The sequence below is a fragment of the Achroia grisella genome, unplaced genomic scaffold, assembly GCF_030625045.1.
Source record: "Achroia grisella isolate CSIRO2021 unplaced genomic scaffold, CSIRO_AGI_Agris_v1 utg1419, whole genome shotgun sequence".
NCBI classification, from domain to species: Eukaryota; Metazoa; Arthropoda; class Insecta; order Lepidoptera; family Pyralidae; genus Achroia; species Achroia grisella.
Genome location: NW_026712630.1, coordinates 366033 through 390317, shown reverse-complemented (window position 1 = coordinate 390317; position 24285 = coordinate 366033). Strand labels below are relative to the sequence as shown.

The window sequence follows — 24285 nt, the reverse complement described above, 5'->3', positions numbered from 1 at the left end:
GGCGGGGTGTGCGATGTGATACTAGCACGTCCCTGGGCTGCCGTATTATAGTCTATAAAATACTTCAAGGCGGGGTGTGCGATGTGATACTAGCACGTACTTGGGCTGCCGTATTATAGTCTATAAAAATATTTCAAGGCGGGGTGTACGATGTGATACTAGCACGTCCTTGGGCTGCCCTATTATAGTCTATAAAAATATTTCAAGGCGGGGAGTGCGATGTGATACTAGCACGTCCCTGGGCTGCCCTATTATAGTCCATAAAAATATTTCAAGGCGGGGAGTGCGATGTGATACTAGCGCGTCCCTGGGCTGCCCTATTATAGTCCATAAAAATATTTCAAGGCGGGGAGTGCGATGTGATACTAGCGCGTCCCTGGGCTGCCCTATTATAGTCCATAAAAATATTTCAAGGCGGGGAGTGCGATGTGATACTAGCACGTCCTTGGGCTGCCGTATTGTAGTCTATAAAATACTTCAAGGCGGGGAGTGCGGCGGTGTACCTGCGCGTCCTTGGGCTGCAGCTTGGCGGCGGGCTGGGCGGGCTGGGCGGGCGCGGGCGCGGCGGCGGGCGCGGGCTGTGCGGGCGGCGGCTGGTAGGCGTAGGGCGCGGAGTACAGCGCGCTGCCGCCGTACGCGCCGCCCACGCCCGCCACGCCCGCCACGCCCGCCACGCCCGCCACGCCCGCCACGCCCGCGCTCACACCCGCCACGCCTCCGCCCGCAGCCGCGCCGCCCGACGCAGACTGTCACACACGGTACTACGTTATACAACCACGCACGCGATCGTGTCATAACAATACGACTAAAAAATACTCTAAAAAATCCACCTCATAGCTAATACGGTTAAGTCCATTTTTATAAACTAAAAAAGAGTCAAATTGCATTATTTTCGGACTACTTTAATGCTGTCGATCGCAGCTGGCCTTTACAGCTTCGGAAAATAGAAAACGAGTGCAGAGTATAGACCCGTAAAATGACTTATGGAGCGGCTGAAGGCCAACTCCTGCCTGACGGATACGACTTTAGTCTGAGGGGTCGTCTGGGGGGAGTCTGCTAGGGGTTTGAACCTAGGCTCAGGCCATCGTAATTTCAAACCCATTTAAATTGTACGGGGTATCAAACGAAGGGGCGGAGGATCGATCAGAAGAGAAAATGCATACATTAATTCCTATGTAAGTAATGTAGACGGACTACGATACTCTTATTTTCCATCATACTAGTGAACGCGAGTTGCTTGTATAGGCTGATCTGCTCTATCACTACGACCAATTTAATGTCATTTAATTTTTCTTTCTTTCCTATCTGCAATCAGTACCTAAACTATGAGCAGATGTTTTGTGTGCGGGAACTGAGAATGGAATGTCCATCCCAACAGGAGGATCTGCTACTTAAAAATACTCGACACATTACATAATGTTACTTCGTTTTAGTAGTGTAGGGTAATGTTTTTCTAATAGTTGAGCGGCCAGTTGATTTGGGGGTTACAAAGGCAAGAGATTTATACCTGGTAGGAATTGAGGATGGGCTGGTATTGTGTGAGCGCCACGCTGGACGGGTAGCCGGCCGATAGTGACGCGCCGGCCAATGACGCATTCGTTGAGTTCACCTACAAGATACCAATGTTTCATTATTGTTTACAGTACAATACAATTTATTTTAACTATTTTACTATTTATGTACTTTATTTAAATTGCGTCCGTGTTGCGTAAGTATAAAAGACAAGGGCGAGCACAATAAATCTATGTAAGTCGCAGTGCTACAGATCTTAACACTTGACAATGCCCCAAATAAAAAATGGTGTGGTATAAACGAAATCTCTTTTGGAAAGTATAAACTCTATCCTGAGGAGACCAAAACTTTTGCTCGTTAAAACATCATTCGATTATCCCTGACCCTAAGGCCTTAGGCCTTAGGCGCCTAAGTAGCGAACTCTGAAAAAGGGATTCCGGGTTCAATAGATCTATGTAAGTCGCATTGCTACAGGTTTTGAACCATCTGACAACAGACCACATGCCTCAATAAAAAACGTTAGTTGCAAAAAAAAATAATAAAGAACAGAGACGTGTGTTTCCTCGCTCAAAACATTATGCATAAACGTACGCAAAATTCAACCTTATCTCATACATAATAAGGTCACAATCGAGCCGGACTACCTGAGAATTACCGATAATGAAACCTTCAAGAAAAGAGCTTATTCCTTTATAAAAGGCCGACAACGCACTTCCAATTCCCCTGGTGTTGCGTGTGCTCATGGGCGGCGGTAATCTTACCATCAGGTGAGCCGCATGTTCGTTTGTCCCTCGTTGTAGGGTCGACCTATCGTCGAGAACAAGACAAACCACATTCCATTGCATAAGTGCATCAGTTATATTTTATGTGATAATATTGAAGTTTTAAAGTTTGTAGTGGTACCTGCTGTGCGTACACGCCGCCGTAGACGGGCGGGTGGTGCGACACCGCGTGGTACAGCGGCGGACCGCCCGACTGCGCGCCCGCACTGCTCGCCGTCTGCAAGTCACCACAGTCATTACCGTCACATACATATACACTCACTTGTACCCAACACACCATTATATATATTCTTATATCAATTATCAACCAAGTGTAGGGAACAACCCCTAAATTTTTTGGTCCTTCGAGCTGGATTTCCAGCACGTACCTTGGGCCGGTGGTGCGAGTACGAGTGGTGGTGCGGCGCGTGGTGCGCGGCCGAGGTGGCGGGCGAGGGCGCGGCGGGGGGCGCGGCGGGGGGGCGGGGGGGCGGGGGGGGCACGTACCTTGGGCCGGTGGTGCGAGTACGAGTGGTGGTGCGGCGCGTGGTGCGCGGCCGAGGTGGCGGGCGAGGGCGCGGCGGGGGGGGGGGGGGGGCACGTACCTTGGGCCGGTGGTGCGAGTACGAGTGGTGGTGCGGCGCGTGGTGCGCGGCCGAGGTGGCGGGCGAGGGCGCGGCGGGGGGGCGGGGGGGCGGGGGGGCACGTACCTTGGGCCGGTGGTGCGAGTACGAGTGGTGGTGCGGCGCGTGGTGCGCGGCCGAGGTGGCGGGCGAGGGCGCGGCGGGGGGGCGGGGGGGGCACGTACCTTGGGCCGGTGGTGCGAGTACGAGTGGTGGTGCGGCGCGTGGTGCGCGGCCGAGGTGGCGGGCGAGGGCGCGGCGGGGGGGCGGGGGGGCGGGGGGGGCACGTACCTTGGGCCGGTGGTGCGAGTACGAGTGGTGGTGCGGCGCGTGGTGCGCGGCCGAGGTGGCGGGCGAGGGCGCGGCGGGGGGCGCGGCGGGGGGGCACGTACCTTGGGCCGGTGGTGCGAGTACGAGTGGTGGTGCGGCGCGTGGTGCGCGGCCGAGGTGGCGGGCGAGGGCGCGGCGTCGGCGGCGGGGCGGCGGCACGTACCTTGGGCCGGTGGTGCGAGTACGAGTGGTGGTGCGGCGCGTGGTGCGCGGCCGAGGTGGCGGGCGAGGGCGCGGCGGGGGGCGCGGCGGGGGGGGGGGGGGGGGGGGGGCACGTACCTTGGGCCGGTGGTGCGAGGACGAGTGGTGGTGCGGCGCGGGGTGCGCGGCCGAGGTGGCGGGCGAGGGCGCGGCGGGGGGCGCGGCGGGGGGGGGGGGGGCACGTACCTTGGGCCGGTGGTGCGAGTACGAGTGGTGGTGCGGCGCGTGGTGCGCGGCCGAGGTGGCGGGCGAGGGCGCGGCGGGGGGCGCGGCGGGGGGCGGGGGGGGCGGGGGGGGGGGCACGTACCTTGGGCCGGTGGTGCGAGTACGAGTGGTGGTGCGGCGCGTGGTGCGCGGCCGAGGTGGCGGGCGAGGGCGCGGCGGGGGGCGCGGCGGGGGGCGGGGGGCGGGGGGGCACGTACCTTGGGCCGGTGGTGCGAGTACGAGTGGTGGTGCGGCGCGTGGTGCGCGGCCGAGGTGGCGGGCGAGGGCGCGGCGGGGGGCGCGGCGGGGGGGCGGGGGGGGCACGTACCTTGGGCCGGTGGTGCGAGTACGAGTGGTGGTGCGGCGCGTGGTGCGCGGCCGAGGTGGCGGGCGAGGGCGCGGCGGGGGGCGCGGCGGGGGCGGCGGGGGGCGCGGTGTCTGCGGCGGGGGGCGCCGCGCTCGCCGCGGGTCCCACCGACAGCTGCTTCATCGACGCCGTCAGCTGCTTCTCCAGCGCTGGACATAAACCGCGACATCCTACATCTCACTTATCCGCTTTAAACTACATTCTAACACTCGCTTAACCAGCAACATTACTGTTGCCGGTGAAATGAGAGCCATCTCAATAAATATAAATTTGTTTCTTAGGAGAGGTCTCAGGATGCAGTCGGTGTATTTTGTGATCTTTCAAAAGCATTTGATTGCGTTAATCATGAAACACTTTTACACAAACTTGAACATTTCGGTATTAGATATAAAGCCCTAAACATGATGAAATACTATTTAAATAGAAGAGAACAAGTTGATAAAATAAATTGTGTAAAGTCTGAAGGAATTTGTGTTAAAATGGGTGTTCCTCAGGGATCTATTCTAGGTCCTTTTTTATTTTTAGTTTACATAAATGACCTTCCTTACATCGTAGAAAACATAGCTGACATAGTTCTGATTGCTAATGATACTTCATTAGTAATCAAAGTCAATCGGCAAATTAATGATATGGACGAAACGGTGCTCTCACTTCTGTTTTAAAATGGTTTACTGCTAATAATATGCTATTAAACGCAAATAAAACTAAATATATTAAAGCCTCCGATCTAGGCCGTTGTGCATATAGTTTGACGATACTGTATTTCAGGGTATCACATTAGATTTCAAGTTATAATGAGGTATCCATATTTCTAAATTGGTGAATCCAATAACTTCTGCTGCTTATGCGGTAAGCAGAATTAGACAATTAACAGACGTGGCAATGGCTAAACTCGTCTACTTTAGCTATTTCCATAGCATTGTTGTATAGTATTTTGTTATGGGACAAAGCAGCGGATATAAATACAATATTTATTTTACAAAAGAGATACATTCACTCAATTTATAGGTTGGATTCCAGGGAGTCTTTACGAGAGTGGTTTAAGGAATGCTCACCGTTGCTTCTCAATACATTTACAAAAATATCATGTAGCATGTATCATGGAAAAATATAGACCATTTCAAAAGATTTAGTGATTACATTATTAAAAGCTTATGTAACAATAAAACAGATTTTACCTAAATCTAGTTTAACTAAAGGTAGTAATTCGTTTTATGGAAATTACATAAGGTTTTACAACAAATTACCACAATCTGTTCTAAATCTGCCTGAAAATAGATTTAAATGTCGTATAAAACACTTCCTTTGCCAAAAAGCATATAAAATTGAAGAGTTCGTTAACAATAATAACGATTTTGTGATGTCTGTTCATGTCAATCCACCACTCATAAACTACCGTACGCTAGCATGCGCTATTATAAAACGGTTTCAACTTATGCATAACTATTTCTCGGGCATGAATCAAATGAAGACACAACATGAATACAAAAACCTACTAATATAGCCACAAAGGTCAGCTTTTCTAAAAGTAAACCAGAGCTGTGGTAAACTGGTTTAATTTAGAACTCGGACAGCAACCAGATATACTTACTACTATGACCCAGGAAAAACAGCTATTATAGAGGAGTAAATGTAAGGTTTTTTAAAACATCCAGTCTTTGAAAAAGAATGAATAAACTCTTAATAAACCCGTATTAATATTGCATGAATTTTACATCGGTGACAATATAATATCATCCCGCTTCTAGCATCATGCTTGTAAAAAGCCAGAGGTAGACTGTAAAAATTTACAATAAGATACCAAAGGAAATATTGGAATTACCCTTAAATAAATTCAAAACATCTGTTAAATCATATTTACTGAGCAAGGCCTATTACTCACTAAACGATTACTCGAATGACGAGCGTGCATGGCAATAGTTTTCATGTTCGGGATTTTCATTTAATGTTAGACATAGACACCTATATAAATACCTATACATTGTAAATAAACTGGCTTTTAAAAAAAAAGTAATACAATTGAGTTTCTTGCCAGTTCTTCTCAATTGGATCTATATATCGAACTGGACGGTAGGGAAAAAAAATATAATGTAAAAACTTGACGTTCATAAGCAGCTAAAATGTCCTACATGAATAAATTATTTTTGAATTAGAATTTGAATTTATACAGATACAGATATAGATTCAGATACAGATATTAGTACAGATTTTATTCGGTATAATAATAATACAGTCCTTTCGCTCACATATTGGTTTTTAACCCTGGTAAAGTACAAGCAAAATAAAGACAACATTATAAAATAGGTATACATTGTAGGTATTAAAATTAGAAAATATATAGTGAACGGAATAGAAGGCGCGTACCTGCGGTTGTGGAGACGACCGTGTCGGGCGCGGGCTGCGCGGTCACCGGCTCCGGTGCTGGCAGTTCGCTCAGCTGCAACAAACAACGTTGTATTCAGCACTTCATTACACATTCATACTCCCTTCGATCGATCCCCCGTCCAATTAAAACGGGGACTGAAATTACGACGGTCTGAGCCGAGGTTCGAACCCCTAGCGGTGCCCTCAGACTAAAATCGTATCCGTTACACGGGAGTTGGTCTTCAGTCGCTCCATAAGTCGTTCCTTTGGTTTGGAGTGGCATCTGCACTCGTTCTCTATCGTCCGATGAAGCTGTAAAGGCCAGCTGCAGCCGACAGCATTATAATGGTTTAAAAAAATTCTAACAAAACAGAAATTAGCTTTTATAAAAGGGGCATAATGTTTCCAGTTAATACAGCTCCATAAAAAGTTTTGAAATAGCCTAATGATTTTCCACCCCTACTTGGACTTAAAGCTCGTGGTTTTAAACATGTCTGAGGTCAAAAATTTAAAACTATGCTTGTGAGTCTATATTTTTACTCTCCAGTGATTAAAATGTTCGTAAGTTCGCACCCGATAATAAAAATAATTTTGCCTTTTTTCCCGAAAGTTGGGGTACATTTTGATGTTTAAAAAATCTCCCGCAAATCGGCGTGGCTTTTGGCATAGGCCTCCTCCAGCTGTCTCCACTGAACTCTGTCTTCCGCAACCCTGTTCCAGAACGGTCCCAGAGTCCGGTTGATGTCATCTTTCCAGCATATTCTTTGGCAACTCTTCTTCTGGTCCTGTCTCTAGTATCCCAGAGTCACTTGCTCCATTTATTTATTTTGCACCTTATATGTCCAGTCAAACTCCATTGTAAATGGTCCATTCTAGAGAGTACATATGTTACTTTCGCACCCAATAGGCTGAATTCAAATATAGCATTTGGACCCATCGTTTAAACCGAGACACTCCACGAGCAGGGGGCTCGGGGGACGGTAGCCCCACACCCAGATTCAATCTCCCGACCTTACCTTCAAAGTCAGGATAGTAAACCACTAGGCTCCAAGCTCTCCAGGTCTCTCTCCAGCAGTAAACATAAAACAATACTCACTATACTGTTGGTGTTGGGATATACTGTGGTAGGTATTTCCGTCGTCGTCTCGTGACTGCTCGATATCACAGACTGTGACTCCGCTACTGACGTCGGCTGCACCTGAACACATCACATATTAATATAATTTATTATTCATTCATATATTATATTGTTCTATGACCCATGCATGTTAGGTATATGTAATTGGTGAATAAAGGATTTATTTATCTATTTGCTATTTCGTAGATTTGTGTACTTGTTTGCCACCAGTATAGTGTAAATAAAAAGAAAACTTATAATACCCTTATGGGACACAGTCACCTATATACATCAAAATAATAATTGCATTTAATAATGTCTAGTAAGACAAATTCAATATTGTCTACTAATCACTGCTGTGTCTAAACTGTGTCACCCCACCTTACATTTTCCTATTGTTATTTAGTATATAAGATCATTATTTCTATGTACATATTGTCAGTTTATTATCATCTGTAATATACATCGTCTTGACCAACAACATAGTATCTTTCACCCGCAACACCCTTAATAAGGTTTATTTATGGTGGACACTGCGTACGTAACCTTTCGTTTTAGGAGTCCACACGCTACGGTAATGGTTTAGTATTAGGCACGCAATCCTGCGCTGAACAAAAACCTGCAGATTTTGCCAAGCCGAATAGGAAACGCCACTCCACATATGGTTGTAGCCCACTCATACATAAACGAAATATCTTTTTTGGAAAGTATTTGTAAAGTATACACTCTATCTTGAGGAGATAAAAATCATCGTTCCTAAGAATATCCTTCTTGTCCCTGACGGGTCTAGGTAGCGTACTCTAAAAAGGCGCGAGCACAATAGATCTATGTAGATCGCAGTGCTACAGGTCTTGAACAACCTGACAATAGCGAGGGGAGGGGATTGTTAGTAATGTGGACTGTTGACCCTATTACTAGCAATGTACCATGTCAGGTTGACCTCCATGTGGTTCCCCCTGGAAATCATCGTGATAAATTCCTAATGAATTTGTCACGAAAACCAAAACCCTTAATAAAACGAAAATCGGCGAGCATTATAGTAGATGTATAAATGTAGATCGTGTTACAGATGTTGAACCATCTGACAACAACCAACACTAGAGATGTATCAACTCGAGTGGGGCTGAATTTGAGTTAACTCAAGTTGATTGCTTAATTAATTAAAAAAAATATTTCTTCTAGGTAACTCGAGTTAGTCCGAGTTAACTCGAGTTACCTGAATTTCAACTCGAGTTAACTAAAGTCACATATATTACGAGTTAGTACATCATTACCCCACACCACTCAATAAAAAAATCTTGCACGTACCTGTGCGGCGTGCGCGTGTTGGTGCTGGTGTTGATGTTGGTGTTGGTGCTGGTGTTGGTGTTGGTGCTGGTGCTGGTGTTGGTCCAGGGCGTCGTTGTCGAGCGCTCCGAACTGTACGTCCAGGAACACCTCCCCACCGCCCGGCATCTCCACGGCAGACACCGGGATCTACAAACAAACACACATACTTACTATTTACTATGTATAGTATGTACATATTCAAGAAAAAACATATATCTGTGTATCAAACTATTCAAATATATCTTTTTCCTTACTTCTTCACATAATCCGGGATAACTTCTTAAATAATCATAATATTTATTTATTGCCAGAACAAAAGATACATAAACATTTGAGTTCGTACACAAAAACTATATAAAAAAAAGCAACCTCTTAAACTACGTATAAAAACCAACAGTAGTACCTCATACCGCGTATTCTGGACAAATGGGGCTGACTCAGCTGATGCTGTGAGCGTAACGTTTACACGTGCTCTGCACAGCGCTGATTTTCAGTCAGTCCCTCTCATTTAGCGAAATATTAATTTAATATCTAATAAATAAATATGAATAATAATTATCTTTTTTTTATCATTTTGTACATAATTGTATTTTCTGTGAGAGGAACAATAAAGAGTTTCATTCATTCATAATAATGGCGTGATTTGAATGAATTTGGTATAAATTTAAAGTTAACGGTTTACCTTTAAAATTTTTATTATTCTTAACTAGTTATTAAGTACTCAAAATCAATTCTAAGTAAGTGATTCCATACTTCTGCTCGCAAGTGTATATTAATAATAATAATCTCAGGACAATTGACACACAGCGTTATTGACACACAAGTTAAGCTAACTAAAAGCTTGCTGATACAAATACATAGATAATTTTTTTTTTCGTAAATACATATTATACATAGAAAATACCCAGACCGATACAAACAATCATACTCATGAATACAAATGTTTATGCCGTGCGAGGAATCGAACCCGCGACCATCGGACGTAAAGCGGTATGCTAGACCGCTAGACCACCGAGGCCGTCATATTATTTATATTTTTCCATAAAAATTATAATCCATAGATGATGATATAATGATAGTTAATGTGATAGTACCTTGGATGGCGGTGGTAACCTCGCCCGTTGCTTCCGTCCCGCCTCGCCGTATACGAACCCACCGTACGCATCTACAAACCAACAAAAACACCTCTTATTTTATGTAACAGCAACAGCAAACAACCTGTCTACCTGATGGAAACACCCATTATCTACAATCCGACCGCTCAGAGTTTGAAACAGTACAATACAATAACCTTGAAACAGCGCAGTTTGGTGTGGTTTGACTTTTAAAAACTATTGTTTTTATATTTGTTAAGTAGATAATAGTTGATAATTTGAACCGAAAATTAATACTATACTATACTAATACTATTTTGGTCCATTTAATCCAGATTGTACATGCTTATTACACTTATAACTCTTAGCAATATTGATTACTAGTCTTAACTAGTCGTAATTAAAAGCAAGTAGCATTTTTTTTTTCTCTTTACAATAACAATCTAACGCGTTTACGTAAATAACCCACATTTTGAAAAATCTTACGTTTGATTGGGGATTGGGGGGAAAGAGGTTGAATAAAATCTCACGACATCTCACCAGTGGGGGAAGAAAGAACAGAAAATTCAAAAAAACACCTTACGTAATTTATGGACGCCCAGTTATATAAAAATGTATGTCAAAGTCGGGTCAAGGAAAACCTTGGAGTCGTATCGTATCAACAATAATTAAAGATTAATGGAAGATCATGAGAAATGGCAAAGCAAAACCTTGGAGTCGTATCAACAATTAATGAATGATTAATGAATGAATGAAAACTGGCATTATCAAAACCTTTGTGACTGTCGTATCAACAATAATAAATAATGGAAGATCATGAGAAACGGCCGACAAACTGCCAGGGACCAGGGCGCGGCTCTTAAACAATTAATGAATGAAATGAATGAATGAAAACTTACTATTGTCGTGCCTTTGTGACTGTTGGGTTAACTGTGATAAATACTGCGACTGTGCGGCCGACAAACTGCCAGACATGCCCATCGGCTGAAATGCAAACACATTACATATATTAATATAGAAATAGAAATAATCTTTATTCAAATAAACTTAAAATATCACTTTTATTGTACTACTCATTCGGAACGCAGACTCATCACAAGAAGATTATTACGTTACATTTTTAAGTTTAAGTGTGTGAATACAAACCACAAATTAGCACTAATTCAATTAAATACTCAAAAAGTATTGCTTTTTTAATAAATAAATGTTATTCAGAATTAAGTTTTTAAGAATGTTGTGTTAATACAAACTATTAAATACTAAAGTTCACACAATTAAATAAACAGTATATATAATCTCACTACCAGTTTCACATGGGTTTACTCCATGGTGCAATTTAACTTTAGTTCCGTAAAATTTTTTAAACAATTAAAATTTTAAACACTGCCAACCAAAGTAAGGAAGCATGCCTATTATTTCCTCATTTAGTTAAGTGGGTTTTAAAAAAAAACCTTGTAATATCGAGAACTGCTTGTACATTAAATTTTAATTTAATACTTTGTCGGTCTCGATGATCTAGCGGGTCATCACACCCCATCCGGATGATCACGAGTTGCATTCTATGCCCGGCGGGATGGTACTGACACGTGGACTGGAATATGCAGCCCACACTGCTGCACTGCTGGCCTCCTGCTGTCGGGCGGCACGTACCTGGTGGTGGACGGCGGCGAGGTAGGGCTCCGGTGCGGGCTCGGGCGCAGCCGCCGGCGAAGCGCTGCCGCCGCTGCCCATCTGCTGCAAAACGATTGCCCAAAAAATTCAACAAAAATTGAGATGGAACACATTTATCACATTGGAGTATGAAAAATTGTTAATTAAGTCCTTATACTCAGACCTACTGTATATATAATTAAAACTTCATAAGAATCGGTGGATTCATTTTGAAGAAATTTTGTTACAAGCACTGTGACACGAAAATTTTATATATCTATATTATAATATTATAAAGTTGAAGAGTTTATTTGTTTGTTTGAACGCGCTAATCTGAGGAAGTATTGGTTCAATTGAAAAAATATTTTTGTGTTGGATAGTCTATTTATCCAAGAAGGCTTTAAGCTATATAACATTACGCTACGATCAATAGGAGCGGAGCTGCAATGAAAAATATTGCAAAAGGTGGGGCAACGAAACGCAGACGAAGTTATACGGGTCAGCTAATAAGATATGTATACAAAAGATGTATCAAACAACACCTTTGGTAGTACATGAATAACATTAAATATTTTGACCACAGGCACAAAAAAACTAAAAAATAAATTTCCATTATATCTAAATACTTAAAATATCTGAATATATCTTCATAAACTTTAGCTAAGGAGCATTTCAATCATATCTACTTTCAACTAAAAAACCCCATAATAGTCGGTCCATCGTTCTTAGCAAGTGGTGACTAAAATGTGCATGTACGTACGTCGATGAGTGTATGGTGGTGGTGCGCGTTGTGGTAGGTGTAGGAGGGGATGTGTGCGTCGGGACCGTTGCTGGCCGCCCCCGGCCCCCCCGCCCCCGACACCCCCGCCACCCCCGCCCCCGCCCCCGACACCGCCGACACCGCCGCGACACCCGACTCCCAGTCCTCCTGCACACAAACGTTATATGACTTTTTTGTTTCTAATACAATGAAACTTGGTTAATTGGGATCTCAAAGAAACAAGATTATGTATCAATTATTGAAGTAAAACCTGATTAATTGGGATCTCAAAAAACCAAGATTATGGACCAATTATTGAAGTAAAACCTGGTTAATTGAGATCTCAAAGAACCAAGATTATGTACCAATTAATGAAGTAAAACCTAGGTAATTGCGATCTCAAAGAACCAAGATTATGTACCAATTAATGGTTAATTGAGATCTCAAAGAACCAAGATTATGTACCAATTAATGAAGTAAAACCTAGGTAATTGCGATCTCAAGGGACCAAAAATTATGTACCATTTATTAAGTGTTTCTATTAATCCAGTTTTCCAATTAAGCAAATTTAAAATTATAGTTGCCTCATTTACAGAGGCCCCCGATTATAGAGATCGAAATGTACCGTTATTCCATTTTTAGAGGTGGAAAAAACTGAAATAGCACTGATAAACAATGCATATTCGAAAGACATTCAAAACAAACGAAACCTATCCCAATCTGATATTTATCTCACTTATATTTATCACACTTCACAATGAACTACAGAGTCCCAATTATCTAAATATATATATCTCAAAGGTGACTGACGTAGTGATCTATCAACGCACAGCCCAAACTACTGGGCGGATCAAGCTGAAATTTGGTATGCAGATAGATGTTATAGACGTAGGCGTAGATATATGACGTAGGCATCCCCTAATAAAGGATTTTGATAAATTCCACCCCTAAGGGGATAAAAGTAACGCGAGCGAAGCCGCGGGAAAAATCTAGTAGAGATATAACATTAAGAAATCTTAGAATTCAAATCTCATTTAAACAGGTTGGAAAAGTTCCACTAACAGAGGTAGTTCTATGAAACAGTACCGGGACCTCATTGCAACTCTCAATCAAATTCAAATTCAAATTCAAATTTGATGATTTTATACGTATAATTAGTAAAAATCTCGGGATCTTACCACGTTTTATATTTATTTGCTGAGTTCCCGATATTTCGGCAGTGTTTCAACCACCATGATCACGGGTAAACTGATAATAAATATAAAACGACGTAAAAAAAAAATATAAAAGATCCCGTGATTTTTACTAATTATACGTATAAATAATGACCGTGTCAAATTTAAAACATATAAGTGATTTTATTTCACGCCTTTATAATAACAACAACACCCCCTCTCTTATAAATTTCATTTAAGGTATCAGAAATCATATTGATTTTATCATAAAACTTGCTGGTATGGTAAAATACCGAAGAAAACTGTGATATTCTTCGGTATTTTACCATATACTTGTGAACAGCAAGTTTTGTGAAAAATCCATGTGATTTCTGACACCTTAAATGAAATTTTCCGTGACGATACTTGCAACTACGTCGTCAATAATATATCGCTTCATTCATTCATTCATAGTTTAAGAGCCGGCTCGAAGGACCATATGTTCTTTACAATAGGGTCCGTTTTCGATTGCTTGATTCTGTACTATTTATTTTGCAAAGAATTAAAATACATGTGCTTGCTTCTATTTTTTTATTGAAACTGACTTTAAACGGATTGAACATTTTATAATATAGACAACGACTTCGTTGTCTATATTATAAAATGGTCGAGACAGTATGAACTTAGCTTCTAAATAACTATAAACTAAGACTCATGAATACAAATGTTTGCACCGTGTGAGGAATCGAACCCATCATAAGTAAAGTGGTGAGTTTAACCGCTTGACCACCGAGGCCGTGTCGTCACCATTGTCGTATTTGTATTGAGATACTCAATACAAAAAAAAATTAATTAGGACACAGTTATCTAGATACATCAAAATAATAATTGCATTTAATAATGTCTAGTATGACAAATCCAATATTGTGTACTAAGCACTGCCGTGTCTAAACTGTGTCACCCCACCTTACATTTTCCTATTGAGATTTAGTATATAAGATCAATTTTTTTATGTACATATTGTCGTCAATTATCATCTGTAATATACATCGTCTCAACTAACAACATAGTATCATTAAGGCCAGGCCAGTTGATTAAAAAGTTGCTCATCCCTGATCTAATGGATATATTTTATCACGGTAAAAAGCTAGTATAAATATAAAAAGCTATATAAACTCACTGTGGAATTAATCTGTGTGGCGACAGGTTCTGTGTCGTTTGCCTGGTTTTGAGCACTCGAACTCGGCGTGAACACCTGCAGTATAAAAATTTAATTATTAAAAAAAATCCACATTTTTTATAGAACTAAACTACATACAGATTCATCTGAGAGGACCCTTGTCTCACCCATCTCTGCAATATCTTTGTAGCTGTATTTTAGTTTGAAGGTGAGTGTACGGAGAACAGCACATGCCTGCTTACTGTGCAATACACAATTCCCGACACTTACAATTTTGCCGCATAATACATTTCACCTCATTACATTTCTTTTAGCAATAAAATCAGTGTTCGAGTAGCACTCAACCAAAGCGGTTTTATTTAGTAAAAATTCCTCATCAATCAATTAATCATTAATCAATTCATAATTAAAAAAAACTAAAATAGCTTTAAGAAATATTTGCAATTCAATCATATATCATATTAGCTTTTGCCCGCGGCTTCGCTCGCGTTATTTTATCCCCTTAGGGGTGAAATTTATCAAAATCCTTTCTTAGGGGATGCCTACGTCATAGTAGTTTTATGCATGCAAAATCTCAGTCTGATCGGTTTAAAATTGACAAAGTTTCATACAAACTTTCATGACGTCAACTTATGGTCCTTCGGATAAAATGGACGGACATCGTATATTAATACCAGTTGGAGACAATATAAAGAGTCTCTATTACTCGCTGACGCCAAGATATGGTCCTTCGAGCCGGATATAATGGACACAGTTTAGATACAGCAGTGCCTAGTAGACAATATTGAATTTGTCTTACTAGACATTATTAAATGCAATTATTATTTTATGTATCTAGGTGACTGTGTCCCATAGGCACTATATGTTAATACCAGTCGGAGACAATATAGTCTCTTTTACTCGTTGACGCCAACATATGGTCCTTCGAGCCGGATAATGATAATGATAATGACCTGGTATCATATGTTGGAGTACCTATTTTTTTTAAGGCTATTAAAAAGTTAAAGAATAGTTGTCTGCGCGACAAAGCGACTTCGTGTGGTCGTGAAACATGAAACCTTTCTCATCTACCAGGCGATAATGTTCCTAATTTTATTTACAGAAGATAGATAATAGATAAACGTAGTGCGTATAATCTGACGTACATATACCTTGGTGTCTGACAGAGATCCTGACCACTCCTCGTTGTCCCAGTCTTCTGTGGTGGGGAACGAGTCCCCGATGTTGCCACCTACACATACAGAAATGATATTTACTTTTTATACATTTTAAGTTCAATTTTGATAGTCATTTTATCTGACTGGTAAATTTGGATGAACTGATATCATCCAGTCATGGGAGTTGTACTTCTTATGTACCCTGTGTCTCTTGCTTGTATATTCTGTTCCCCGTTTCCCATGTGTGCAGTCGTACCCTTCAGCCAACATATACATTCTGCTCTTCAATCTCCCTATGTATGCCTTGGTAAGTGTGTATATGTACCAAGAAATATGGAAACCTACGAGTGTGAGAAAGCTTCGTATATAGGGGTCGTCGGAGGCTCTGCGTGTAGGAGGTAGTGTGAGAGACCTTACGTGTTGGGGGGTTGTGGGCGCCTGTGAAGGGGGCGTATATTGTCCATCACCCGTGCCGCACTTTACTGTGCCTCTTTTTCTCGGCCGCCCGCCCCCGCCGCCCCCCCGTACTGACCTGTGTGTGCGGGCGCGCGCGCGGGCCGGGGGCGGGGCGGGCCGGCGCGCCTGCCCCCGCGGCCCCGGCCCGCGCCCCCCCCCCCCCCCCCCCCCCCCCCCCCGCCCCCCCCCCCCCCCGCCCCCGCCGCCCCCCCGTACTGACCTGTGTGTGCGGGCGCGCGCGCGGGCCGGGGGCGGGGCGGGCCGGCGCGCCTGCCCCCGCGGCCCCGGCCCGCGCCGCCCCCCCGCCCCCGCCCCCGCCGCCCCCCCGTACTGACCTGTGTGTGCGGGCGCGCGCGCGGGCCGGGGGCGGGGCGGGCCGGCGCGCCTGCCCCCGCGGCCCCGGCCCGCGCCGCCCCCCCGCCCCCGCCCCCGCCGCCCCCCCGTACTGACCTGTGTGTGCGGGCGCGCGCGCGGGCGGGGGGCGGGGCGGGCCGGCGCGCCTGCCCCCGCGGCCCCGGCCCGCGCCGCCCCCCCGCCCCCGCCCCCGCCGCCCCCCCGTACTGACCTGTGTGTGCGGGCGCGCGCGCGGGCCGGGGGCGGGGCGGGCCGGCGCGCCTGCCCCCGCGGCCCCGGCCCGCGCCCCCGCCCCCGCCGCCCCCCCGTACTGACCTGTGTGTGCGGGCGCGCGCGCGGGCCGGGGGCGGGGCGGGCCGGCGCGCCTGCCCCCGCGGCCCCGGCCCGCGCCGCCCCCCCGCCCCCGCCCCCGCCGCCCCCCCGTACTGACCTGTGTGTGCGGGCGCGCGCGCGGGCCGGGGGCGGGGCGGGCCGGCGCGCCTGCCCCCGCGGCCCCGGCCCGCGCCGCCGCCGCCGCGCGCCGCGCCCCCGCCCCGCCCGTGTGTGCGGGCGCGCGCGCGCCCCCGGGCGGGGCCGCGCGCCTGCCCCCGCGCCCGGGCCCCGAGTGCCCTCGCCCCCGCCGCGCCCCCGAACAAAAAACATGTGTGTGCATATACGCGCGCGCGGGGAAGAGCGCGCCTGCAGCGAAAACTTACTATATAAACTTATAGTAACAACAATCTGAAAGCAGTAATCAGTATCTTGATAGTGTGTGCGATAGCGCGCGCGCGAATGGTATGGGAGGTGGGTGAGCCTGTATGGGAGGTGTGTGAGAGTACCCCGTGCGCGGCCGCCCCCCCGGCTGCGGGGCGTGTGGCTCTAGCTCGCCGTTGTATGGGAGGTGGATGAGTTGTATGGGAGGTGTATGAGAGTACGTACGCGTGCGCGGCCCGGAGCGGCTGCGGGGCGAGCGCGGCTCTAGCTCGCCGTTGTATGGGAGGTGGGTGAGTTGTATGGGAGGTGTATGAGAGTACGTACGCGTGCGCGGCCCGGAGCGGCTGCGGGGCGAGCGCGGCTCTAGCTCGCCGTTGTATGGGAGGTGGGTGAGTTGTATGGGAGGTGTATGAGAGTACGTACGCGTGCGCGGCCCGGAGCGGCTGCGGGGCGAGCGCGGCTCTAGCTCGCCGTTGTATGGGAGGTGGGTGAGTTGTATGGGAGGTGTCTGAGAGTACGTACGCGTGCGCGGCCCGGCCGCCCCGGGGCGAGCGCGCCTAGCTCCCCGTTGTATGGGTGTGTGGGTGCGCGCGCGGGAGGTGTATGAGCGTACGGCGCGCCTGCGCGGCCCGGAGCGGCCGCCCCGAGCGCGGCTCCCCGCCGCCGTTGTATGGGAGTGTGCGGGCGCGCGCGCGGGGGGGGTGTATGAGAGTACGTACGCGCCTGCGCGGCCCGGAGCGCGCCGCGGGGCGAGCGCGCCTAGCCCGCCGTTGTATGTGTGTGCGGGCGCGCGCGCGGGAGGTGTATGAGAGTACGGCGCGCGCGCGCGCGGCCCGGAGCCGCGCCGGGCCCCCCGCGGCTCCCGCTCGCCGTTGTATGGTGTGCGGGGCGCGCGCGCGGTATGGGAGGTGTATGAGAGTACGTACGCGTGCGCGGCCCCGGCCCGCGCCGCCCCCCGAGCGCGGCCCCCCCGTAGCTCGCCGTTGTGTGTGGAGGCGCGCGCGCGTTGTATGGGAGGGGTATGAGAGTACGGCGCGCCTGCGCGGGCCCGGAGCGCGCCGCTGCCCGCCCGCCCGCGGCTCTAGCTCGCCGTGTGTGCGGGCGCGCGCGCGGTGAGTTGTATGGGAGGTGTATGAGCGCGCCGCGTGCGCGGCCCGGAGCGCCGCCGCCGCCGCGCGCGCGCCCCGCGCGGCTCTAGCTCGCCGTTGTATCTCGGAGGTCGCCGCGCCCTGAGATTGTTACATATACAAACAATAAGGAAGAGTGATCAGTGAAAACTTACTATATAAACTTATAGTAACGACAATCTGAAAGCAGTAATCAGTATCTTGATAGTAAGCGATAGCGATAGATAGCGAATGGTATGGGAGGTGGGTGAGTTGTATGGGAGGTGTATGAGAGTACGTACGCGTGCGCGGCCCGGAGCGGCTGCGGGGCGAGCGCGGCTCTAGCTCGCCGTTGCCGGGTGCAGGCGCCGGTTTTTTCTTTTTTTTTTCATTGGTCTGCCATTCACCCTGAAATAATTAAACAACTGTTACACTAATGTGTATTTAATTCCACACAGCATAATAGTGAATGTCGTTTAATAAATATGCTGAAGCCTATAATTACAAATTCACAAAGTAAAGCTAAGTATCAGTGAAAAATGTTGCAAAACTGGGGAAAAATATTCATATTTGACGGCTTCCGTTGCGTAAACGGTTCAAGTTACCCAAAAAATATATATGAACGAATTATTCCTCTTTAAATGATCTAAAAAAATATCTGCGACTAATCGCGATAGTGTTTTTGATAACCACACGAACTCGCGGGCAGTAGTAGAAGGCTAATTGTTGAGTCCGCATTACATTACATTTCATTCACATTACATTACATTCACTTTACATTACATTACAGCTAGTAGTTAATAATGTGCGTAGGTATTAAGACCAGTACTTTGTAAATAACCATTCATTTAATTTCAAGAAACAAAAAAAGTCTTGTAACCTGTATTCGTTGCGTGTCCTCCAGCAGTAGATTACATGCCGCGACCAAATCGTTGTCGGAGTCATGCAGTGCCGAACAAACCTCCTCCTCTGTACGACGCGTCATCTCCATTAACTCCAACACCTGCAAATAATATAAACATTGTCAGAACATTTATTTTAGGAATAGCAAATAGACTTCTGTAGTCTTTGATTGAAATAATCGCTCTCAATGCACCCTCTGTTTTGAAGTATGAAATCTAATATATAAAATTCTCGTGTCACAGTTTTCGTTCCTATACTCCTCCGAAACGGCTTGACCGATTGTCATGAAATTTTGTGAGCGTATTGAGTAGGTCTGAGAATCGGCCAACATCTATTTTTCATCCCCCTAAATGTAGTCCACCCCTAAATTATTATTTTTTATTTTAAGGCAAAACAACGTTTGCCGGGACAGCTAGTATACATATAAATCTTATAATCTCTCCGACACTGTCGTACTTCCCCTGATGTCTTATATCTGACTAGCTGTTCCCGCGACTTCTTTCGCGTGGAATTTAACTTTATTTATCTAAAATAAAAGTAGCCTAAAGAACTAAAAATTATTTTGTTCGTCTTAGTTTATTCGTTCCATTAGGTACTGATAGATTCAAACTAATACATTTACATCCTGCATCACCCCTTACTTCATCCCCATGGGGGTGGAATTTATCAAAATCCTTTCTTAGGGGATGAAAGTTTGTATGAAACTTTGTCAATTTTAAACCGATCGGGCTGAGACTTTGCATGCATAAAGCTACTATGACGTAGGCATCCCCTAAGAAACGATTTTGATAAATTCCACCCTTAAGGTGATAAAATAGGGGATGAAAGTTTGTATAAATCAGTCGCGGAAACAGCTAGTTAAAAAATAAAAACAAACATTTAGGGCCTTCCATAAGTCTAGTCTGGCCAATTTCAGCAATTTTATATTCAATAGAAATAAATATTTTTACTAGAGAGTTCAACTTACCATTCTGCGAACATCTGTGGAATCTTCACTTTTACGGTCGATCATGTTTGCCATACGTAGTTGTTCAGTTGTGGCCTGAAATTAAAAAAAATGTATATAAATAACAATTTGAAAAAATATTTAAAATGTCTTTGTACGTGTTACTATTGTAGTCTTATGATAATGTAAAATTTCCTCTACTGTAATCTATACATCTGCATATATAAATAAATTTGGAGTGTCTGTTTGTAATATTGAAATAACAGTTTTTTACGGTACATACACAAAAATGACAATTTTACAATTTTTGTCTGTTTACTCCGACTAATCTCTGAAATGGCTGAACCGATTTTGACGGGACTTTTATTTACAGCTAGCTGATGTGATAAGGTAACTTAGGCTACTTTTATTTTAGAAAAATTCTTTTATTTTATAACATGAAAGTTGAATTCCACGAGGACAAAGTCGCGGGAGCAGCTAGTAGTTAATAACATCTGGCAATTCTTATGTGGACTCTCGCGATACGGGTTAGTCTAATGCGGTGTCCAATGTATAGTTAGGTTTGTTATATATGAAAATTTCAAGATAATTTAAAATAAATGTTAGCAATGGGTTCTAGAGGTCCCATTTCTAGCAATATACTAGCCGTACCTACGGCAGGTCGAACTTCACGCAGATCTCGCTGGCATCCATTAGATAGATATATAGATATATCGTTTATTTGTTTGTTACTAATCACACACAACATGTTCATAAGAATCGACAGTACCTAATACGACATAAGATTTATAAAATTGTGTTATTATGTGTGATCTGTAGGAATAAAAGGTCGAAGCTCAGCGTGGAACATTGTTCAGGGAAGAAAACACTGATTTTCAGCTTCAACCCATTTGAGAGTACGTGAAAATAATAATTAAAATAAATATAAAATAAAAAGAGCAATGTAATTGGTGACTTTCTGTGCGTTGTGTGTATAATAAAAATGTAAATAGTTCAGAGTATAATTTGATATAATTTTAACTGGTAAGGATTAATCGAGAGAAAAGAAAATATTAATAAGAAAAAATTTTAAAATGAGATTGCAACCGCTAGCCAAGAAATTTCTGTGGAATGTCTAAAATTTCTTTTTTTGAATTAGTATTCTTTGTGATGTTTATTATGGGATAACAGACCTGACTACAAGCTCTTCCTATCAGGACAAGAATTGAAGGATATTTTTAGGAGCGATAATTTTTATCTCCTCAGGATACAGTGTAAACTTTCCAAAGGAGATATTACGTTTATGCATGAGTAGGCTACAACCACATAGGATGTATAGTGGCGTTTCCTCTTCTGCTTGGCAAAATCTGCAGATTGTTGTTAAGTTAAAACATAATTTCGCCATGTACTTATAGATCATAGATCTATTGTGCTCGCCCTTTTTCAGAGTTCGCTACCTAGACCCGTCAGGGACAAGAATTGAAGGATATTCTTAGGAGCGATGGCTTTAATCTCCTCAGGATAGAGTGTAATCTTTCCAAAGGAGATATTACGTTATGCATGAGTGGGCTACAACCAGGGATGTTATGGATATGAAATTTCGGATACGGATAGGTTTCGGATATAGGAATGATTATTATACCGGATACGGATACGGATACTAAATTATTTCGGATTATCCGTTAGTTTCGGATAATTTCGGTTACGGATAACAATTTTTAGAGGAATTTCAAAAGTAAAATACAAACAGCTTATAAAATGGTTTCATAACGTGTCTTAATAGGCTCCGCCCGTATCCGATATTGTCCGAAACTTTTATTTCGGATTCGGTTACGGTTACGGACATTTTTTTATATCGGATATCCGATAGATATGGTTTTTCAGACAGCGGTCCGTGACTTTGTTGACTTTATCCATCTCCATTAAAATTAATTAAAATTTTCATTTATTGACATTTTATGGTTTACCGCCCTATCTATTTATATATAGATATGTATATATATAACAATTAGAAATTACATTATATATTATAAGTTACAATTAGAATCCGATTCAAAAACTATCAATAAACAAAATTATACGACAGTTTCGGTTACGGTGACGGATCTCCTTAACATCCCTAGCTTCAATGCATAAAGAACACTCAGTTAACTAATTTGTTACATACATATCAAATTAAACACCATAGCGAGTCACGTGATGTTGGTGGCGTCTAATTTGTTTGGCGGAGTGTAATTTGAAAAAGGAATAAAATAAAAGTACTGCTGCACCGACATATCATTTCTGAATTTCCGAATAACAGTTAGTTATTTATTTATTCATTTGCATTCCATAGTGATACAATAGTGGTTGACATATTATTATAAGAGCACCATTGACCCTGATGGGCGCAGCAAGCTACAATGAGATACAGTGTTAACAGAATTTGATTATTTTATATATTATTTTTCAAATCGGTCTGTATACATTATTACTATAGACTGACTTTATAATTTATCTGTCAAATATTCGTTGACATTATAATAACATTTTTGTATTAGTAATTTTTTAGATTATCTTTAAAAAAATTTTTTTTTATATTTTTCAAATCTTTCGGTATTTTATTATATATTTTTATCGACATTGCCATAGGACCAGATGAGTGCAAACTAAGTTTGGGGTCTGGAAGCATTAATTTGTTTTGCAATACAGAATAATTCTGTTTAATATCTACTCTTTTTTTGTATAAATCTGGGTATTTGCGAACAAATTTACATAGTTCCAATATATTGTTAGGGTTCACATCGATATTATCGAAAAATCTGATATTTTATATTAAAAGAAGGTAGTTTCATTATTACTCGGTATCGTTAAAGGCCAGCTATGGCCAACAGCATCATAGTCCGGAAAAAAAAAAAAGCCGCGGCATTCGGTCTTTGCGCACAGGATGTGCTGGTTGTATTTTAATTGCTAAATAAATTGTATTAGAGACATAGTTAAATTAATGTTATTTTATTACAATACATACTTTTACTAGTACATAGAGTTGATATATCTTACAATATAAATACATGGAAGACAGTTATAACATTACGCACCTGTGGTTTGATCTTCTCCTTTGTCTGTATCTTATCTGTGGCCTTGTTCTTGTCCGGCGCGTGTTTCCCCTCCTTCCCCCCGCCGGTTTTCGCACCACCCTTGGTGGCGCGCGAACCCAAACTCATTTTTACTTGCTATGGTTATATTTACAGCCTCTATTTACAAGCAGCTGTGGACAAACATAAAAACATCTGATTAATATTGTTATTTATTGTTAGTGCGTGTGGATGGATGGCTGTTTGTTACTCTTTCACGCAAAAACTAAGGAATGTCATCATCTGCTTCTTCCTTATCCCATTTATTTGGGGTCGGCGTAATATGTTTTTCTCTTCCATTCATCTCTGTTCGCAGTCATTCCGTTATTTACTCCCTTTCTCACCATATCATCTTTCACACAGTCCATCCATCTCTTTTTCTTCCTCTACCCCTATAACCATCCACATTCATATATAACACCGTCCTTAGGATATGATCTTCATTCCTACGCATTACATGCCCATACCACGATAGACGATTACTCTTTAATAAGGAATGTATTATAATATATATAGCTTTTACATAAAAATAACACATAGTCTATAAATATCACGCAGGTGAATGACGGGCACAGCTAGTAATAAATAATTACAAAATTTAGTAGCTAAAGTCAAAAACACAAGAATATAAGTATACTAACTAGCGCTACATGTGTTTTCACTCGCATAAAATATACAGCCTATGTGTTACTCTTGTACATAAGCTATATTATTGTACAGTTTCATCAAAATCAGTTTAGTAGTTTTTCCGTCAAAGAGTAACAAACATCCATCCATTCTAACTTTCGTGTTTATAATATTAGTAAGATAAGTTTTTGGTCTGCGGTGAGGTTAACTTAGTTTTTGAGATTGAAGGAAACAGAAACACCTAAGTTAACACTAAAGGATTTTTAACTAACTAACCGTACAGTTAGTTTTAGAGAATAAACTTT

The 24285-nt window shown here is 43.8% G+C and overlaps 1 protein-coding gene across 1 annotated transcript in view; it reads right to left on the bottom strand.

Annotated features, from left to right (window-relative positions):
- LOC131855437 (trithorax group protein osa-like) overlaps positions 1 to 24285 on the bottom strand; it is a 49238-nt gene that overhangs the window by 17055 nt on the left and 7898 nt on the right. The window contains exons 2-23 of the mRNA XM_059206712.1: positions 23318 to 23487; positions 20283 to 20357; positions 19293 to 19415; positions 18608 to 18820; positions 17927 to 18535; positions 17407 to 17863; positions 16480 to 17291; positions 16336 to 16414; positions 15792 to 15877; positions 14647 to 14721; positions 12313 to 12480; positions 11553 to 11636; positions 10802 to 10886; positions 9903 to 9973; positions 8788 to 8955; positions 7459 to 7560; positions 6363 to 6435; positions 3850 to 4147; positions 2663 to 3734; positions 2416 to 2511; positions 1508 to 1609; positions 504 to 746 (exon numbers count right to left, since the gene is read on the bottom strand). Of these exons, the coding sequence (XP_059062695.1) occupies positions 504 to 746; positions 1508 to 1609; positions 2416 to 2511; positions 2663 to 3734; positions 3850 to 4147; positions 6363 to 6435; positions 7459 to 7560; positions 8788 to 8955; positions 9903 to 9973; positions 10802 to 10886; positions 11553 to 11636; positions 12313 to 12480; positions 14647 to 14721; positions 15792 to 15877; positions 16336 to 16414; positions 16480 to 17291; positions 17407 to 17863; positions 17927 to 18535; positions 18608 to 18820; positions 19293 to 19415; positions 20283 to 20357; positions 23318 to 23443 (5217 nt within the window). The 5' untranslated portion in view covers positions 23444 to 23487. The remainder of the gene's footprint in view (positions 1 to 503; positions 747 to 1507; positions 1610 to 2415; positions 2512 to 2662; positions 3735 to 3849; positions 4148 to 6362; positions 6436 to 7458; positions 7561 to 8787; positions 8956 to 9902; positions 9974 to 10801; positions 10887 to 11552; positions 11637 to 12312; positions 12481 to 14646; positions 14722 to 15791; positions 15878 to 16335; positions 16415 to 16479; positions 17292 to 17406; positions 17864 to 17926; positions 18536 to 18607; positions 18821 to 19292; positions 19416 to 20282; positions 20358 to 23317; positions 23488 to 24285) is intronic.